The sequence below is a fragment of the Octopus bimaculoides genome, chromosome 14, assembly GCF_001194135.2.
Source record: "Octopus bimaculoides isolate UCB-OBI-ISO-001 chromosome 14, ASM119413v2, whole genome shotgun sequence".
Classification (NCBI taxonomy): domain Eukaryota; kingdom Metazoa; phylum Mollusca; class Cephalopoda; order Octopoda; family Octopodidae; genus Octopus; species Octopus bimaculoides.
This window is the reverse complement of record NC_068994.1, coordinates 14,659,211-14,664,393: the sequence shown is the minus strand read 5'-3', so window position 1 is coordinate 14,664,393 and position 5,183 is coordinate 14,659,211. Positions and strand designations below refer to the sequence as shown.

General features: G+C 35.2%; 1 protein-coding gene across 1 annotated transcript in view; it reads right to left on the bottom strand.

Annotated features, from left to right (window-relative positions):
• The window catches only part of LOC106875028 (vacuolar protein sorting-associated protein 51 homolog), a 41,095-nt gene that overhangs the window by 22,629 nt on the left and 13,283 nt on the right, over nucleotides 1-5,183 (bottom strand). Inside the window, exons 6-8 of the mRNA XM_052973025.1 lie at nucleotides 3,830-3,978; nucleotides 2,488-2,591; nucleotides 1,017-1,116 (exon numbers count right to left, since the gene is read on the bottom strand). Coding sequence (XP_052828985.1) covers nucleotides 1,017-1,116; nucleotides 2,488-2,591; nucleotides 3,830-3,978 — 353 coding nt within the window. The remainder of the gene's footprint in view (nucleotides 1-1,016; nucleotides 1,117-2,487; nucleotides 2,592-3,829; nucleotides 3,979-5,183) is intronic.

Sequence of the window (5,183 nt, the reverse complement as noted above, 5' to 3'; positions counted from 1 at the left end):
ATATATATATATATAAAGAAAGAGAAAGAGATTAAAAAACTACACAGCAGGATGACAAAGGAACCTATGGAAAAATTGTACAGAAGATGTGGACATGCCCTTCCCTCATCAGTTATCATCCAAAAATCATAATAATTTTGTGCCTTTAATGACAAGATTGTACATTTTGGTGGCATCAGCAGCAAAGAGCAGTTGGGGAATAAATGAGCGAACATAGAGGATAGTGACAAAAATAAACAAATGATGAATAATGACAGAAGAGGAGACATAATGGAAAATGACACAGGTAGTTGGTACATATAAAATATACACATACAAATAAAGGCCTTACAGTTATGAGACAACAATGGGACAAAACGTGTATAAGTAATGCTTATCATCATCATATGCACAAGTAAGAAGATGAAGAATAAATTTAGTGTATCAACTGTCATCCAATATTGTGTATATAGAGGAGTTAACCTCCATGATGAAAAATTCTCAAGCCAGGGTCACAGCGAAGTCATGGGAAGCAGCATGAAGAATGTGAAGTTGAGTGTATTGATCTTCATTTGGTGAAACTACACAACATAGTCTGTTTGGAAAAGCCTCTTAGTTACAATTGATTTGATATCATACTGTTCCTAACACCAATGCACATAAATGATTCAATGTGGAAAGTTACATAATATCTACAGTTGATTACACTGGGGTGACACTTCATCAGACTCGCATTACGACATCTGATCTTAAGCATGGCTGTGTGGTTAAGGAGATCATTTCCCAACCACATGATTTCAGGTTCAGTCCTACTAAAAGTCACTGGGAAAATATATTCTACTATAGATAAGTTAAACTATGGTCAAAATGCACATTGTTAAATGATATATTGCAGATTTGTCTAACATATGCCAGTATGGAGAAACAAAATCAAGATAAATTTCTTATCTGAAACTCTTAAACAAACATTATCTTTGGTGAATCACATCAGAGAAAAAACAACAGAGAAATCTGATTATATATTAAAATGAACTCACCTCTAAAAGTACTCTCTTGTGTACACAGTCAAAGTACCTTTCCATGAGAGAGTTTACAAAATTCACCAACTTTTTCAATGCTATTGCATCTAAATTCTCACTGAAATTTGGAAATATAATATTAGACTTTAAGTTTCTCTTAAGACTAATTTGCATAACTGATCTCATGGGATTACCATTTAATAGTTTTTAGATTGTACACATTACACATCTTTTCACAATATTACATATAGCTTATAACATGAACACGAGTGAAAATAGGTGAAAAACAAAATTATATGCTTTTTAAAAAATAAAATCATGCCAAGCTCAAACACACAAAGCTGTCCACAAAACCAAAGTGTAAAATTGGTGATTGTTTTTAGTATTATACTCAAGAAGACTCATCTAAAACAGCAGAATTGATACCAGAGGTGGTGCCACATAGAAGCACTGGTGTTGGTGCCATGTTAAAAGCATAGGTGCTGATGCTACATAGAAACACCCTGGACACTCCGTAAAGAGGTAGGCGTTAGAAAGGCATCCAGCTGTAGAAACCATGTCAGAATAGACAATGGAGCCTGGTGCTGCTCCTGACCTTACAAGCATGGAAAACGAACATTAAATAATGATGCCTTTAAATAAACTGAATGGGTTCTCATTCCTTAGTCTAACTCAGGCATTGGCAATTTTTTAAGAAAAGTTGGCTGCATGAGAGATGATTTATCATCAGGTGGGCCACACTACTAAAAATAAATTCAAGGTAATTTTTCATTTAGAAAGTCAGTGGGCCACAGTTCGCCCATGACTGGTCTAATTAGTATAGTTTTTTAGTATGTTAGTCAAAGAAGGAAAAGCTGTGACCAAAATCTTTGAAGCTCATCCCAAATTAGAGCATCTGTATTTCTGCATTTGTACAAAATAATTGGAAATTGGAGTTCTGAAGAAACCAAATTGAGAGAAGTGTTTAGCATAAAATCTGGGATACAAGAAAAGATGCAGTTATGTTAGGTGAGCCTGAGGTAGGGCATTAAGCAGAAGCTAGTTCAGAGCAGTATAGCTTGTTGTAGTAGCTGTAGATGAGGCAAAACTCTAACATTCATATTGAAATGATTCACATAATATCCAGTATCTATTCCCATGAAATAATCTTGTCTGAATATTTTCTCTTGCTAGAAAAATATTCTAATTTATTACAAGTTTATTTCACACTTTTTTACTTTTAACATTTACATTTCACTTGCAAAGAGTTTGCAAGTACTTTTTTTTATATACAAAGACAACTATGTCTTTATGAACAAGTGATGTGTTATTGGGCAATGAGTACTGGTTGAAAAGTGCCATTTTGCTTTGAAAAGAGCCATTTTGCTACCGGTCAATGTACATAGAAGAGGAAAATATGGAAAGGAATGGGGGTCAAAGGTGATGTGCTAAACATGATTGAGATGAAAAAATTGGTAAAAAAAAAAATGATGATGACAATGCAACTTACTCTTCTTGAAGTCTGTTTAAAAACATGTCATTGTAAGATGCTATCACAAGACAGATGTTACTGAGGAATGTATTACAGCCATGGTCCACAAATTCAAGGACATCCTATTAAAAACAAAGAGAGACAGAATGGACTAAACAGAACAGGAGGAAACATGTGGATGGAAGAGATGCTGAAGATGTCACAGATGCGTGACGAAAGATTTCCGGACAATGGACATAAAATAAAATAAGAACAATAATAAACAAGTGAAGAACAAACAAATAGTGCATGTGTTTATTTGGAAAAGAAAAAGAAAAAGAATCATCCTGAAATATAACAATTTTTATGCTTGATCAATAATTTTGATATTTGTTTTGTTTCCTTAAAAGTAATATATGATAGGAATTTGCTAAATTCAGTTACCATGAAAAATGCAGAATGTAGCATTTCGAGCCATGTCCTTGTGAGCATAACAGACATTTAAAACTCTCAAACATATTTCAGATGTTAAGCTTTACAATCTCTGATTACCTTTCATGATGGCCAAATGACTACCACATCACAAACCAGATTCCAAAATCTAAGCTTCCTCTTAAGAGTCAGAAAATACTTAAGATCTGAACAGGAACATGAACATCTTGTTAATGAACTGCTTACATACAAGGGAGAGTGCAGCTGCTAATGAGTGACAAACCTTCGTTTGCCAAGTTTTTACAACCACCATCCACCACTGTACTGAATGCATGCAACAGAACGATCCCTGCTAAAGGTACCCAAGGAGCAGATGGTGGTGTTAAACTAATTGACAGATTAAGTCTATCCTAAAAAACAGAGAACACAAACAGCTGGAATAGATACTGCAAAGCATCAGGTTTGATTTTTTAACAGTTCTCCAATATTGTGTATATAGAGGAGTTAACCTTCATGATGAAAAATTCTCAAGCCAGGGTCATGGCAAAGCTAAGGGAAGCAACATGAAGAATGTGAAGTTGAGTGTATTGATCTTCATTTGGTGAACCTACACAACATAGTCTGTTTGGAAGAGCCTCTTCAGCCAATGGTCAGTCTAGGGTCAACCAATCCAGTCAGCAAATTATTGCCAGTTGGAAGAACTGACAATTCATCAACCCACATTAACTACTTGGAAACACTATGGAGTTCTGAAACTTCAGAGTATCACCAATTGAAGCTCAATGACTAGTAGTAACATAAAAAAAACAGATAGAGAACACAGTATTGTTGTTTTGAATGCAAATATTTGTAATCAAATATACATGTGAAAATAGAAATAACAACAAAACATGTGGATATGTAGGTATGTACAAAAGTTGATGTGTAGAATTGTGATAAAATCTATTACTATTGGAGCCATCATGTAGGCTTGAGCAGGTCTTTCTACTTCTTCTATCAGTGGAATTACTCCAGATTGTAACTGTATCTGCTTTTCCAGTTCAGCCAGATCTTCATCAATCTTTTGACGGGCACTAGAAAGATAGAACAGGCCAGAAAATAATAAAAATATACAAAATGACATTTTTTTTTTTACACATTAATTTAATATCTACTCTTGCATACATATACACTGAATGGGAAATGGACCTCAATGGAGCAGTAACAAGTTTTTTGTTACTGCTTCACTCACTTGCATCTCCAGATAAAGTTATCCAGCATTAGAATCAATGCTGTGTTACAAGAGTGTGTGTGTGTGTGTGTGTGTGTGTGTGAGTGTGTGTGTGAGAGAGAGAGAGAGAGAGAAAGAGAGAGAGAGAGGGAGAGGGAGAGAGGGAGAAGTGGAAGAGAGGGGAAAGAAGGTAAGAGAGAATAGCAGAATGAAAGAAAGAATAAGAGGGAAAAAAACAGAAAGAAGAGAAGAATGAAAGGAAAAAAGAAAAAGAGATTCAGAGAAACAATGAGAGAAAGAGACAAAGAAAAAGACAGACAAGCAAAGAAAAAATGATATGAAAAGAAATGAAAGACAGACAGAGAGAGAATTACAGCAAAGGAAAGACAGAAAATGTGAGAATAATTTCCATTTCAAAACTACAATTCATACTTGAAAATCTCACATCATTTCTAGCATGGCTAATGTTGGATTTAAGCATAAATTAAACAAGTTTACACTTAGGACCCTATTAACAACAGGGGTTTCATAATAATTAGAAGATATGTTTTCAATTTTTATGAGATGTTCGAGGTGCAGGAATGGCAGTGTGGTTACAATGGTTGCTTTCCAACCACATGGTCTTGGGTTCAGTTCCAATGCATGACTCACTTCTGTCTGATCCATGCAATCAAGGAAAAGTGGACCTTAAATAATGATGATGACGTCAGTGTAAATTTCTAAGAAGGGTCTTCCATGCTTTACATAGCAAAGGACCACTAGCGTGACTAGACTGTGTGCCCTTCCATTTTCCCCCACCCCACCCAGACCTCACAAAAAACACATATTGCCTACAGCAGACCCAAAAGTGGTACCCCTTTAAAAGTGCTGCCTGGGACAGACTGCCTCCATCCACTCCACTACGCTAGTGCTTAGGACATTACCAAGTTTAAATCTTGCACTAACTAAGGCAATACAATTTCATTGTTTTATCAATGAATTAGACTTATATCAACAGAATGTATTTGATGGCAGTGAAGTGATGCACGTTCGCTCTCAGGTCTTAGGTGTTTAGGTACTGATTGTTAGAAATAATAGATATTTGATTCAACTT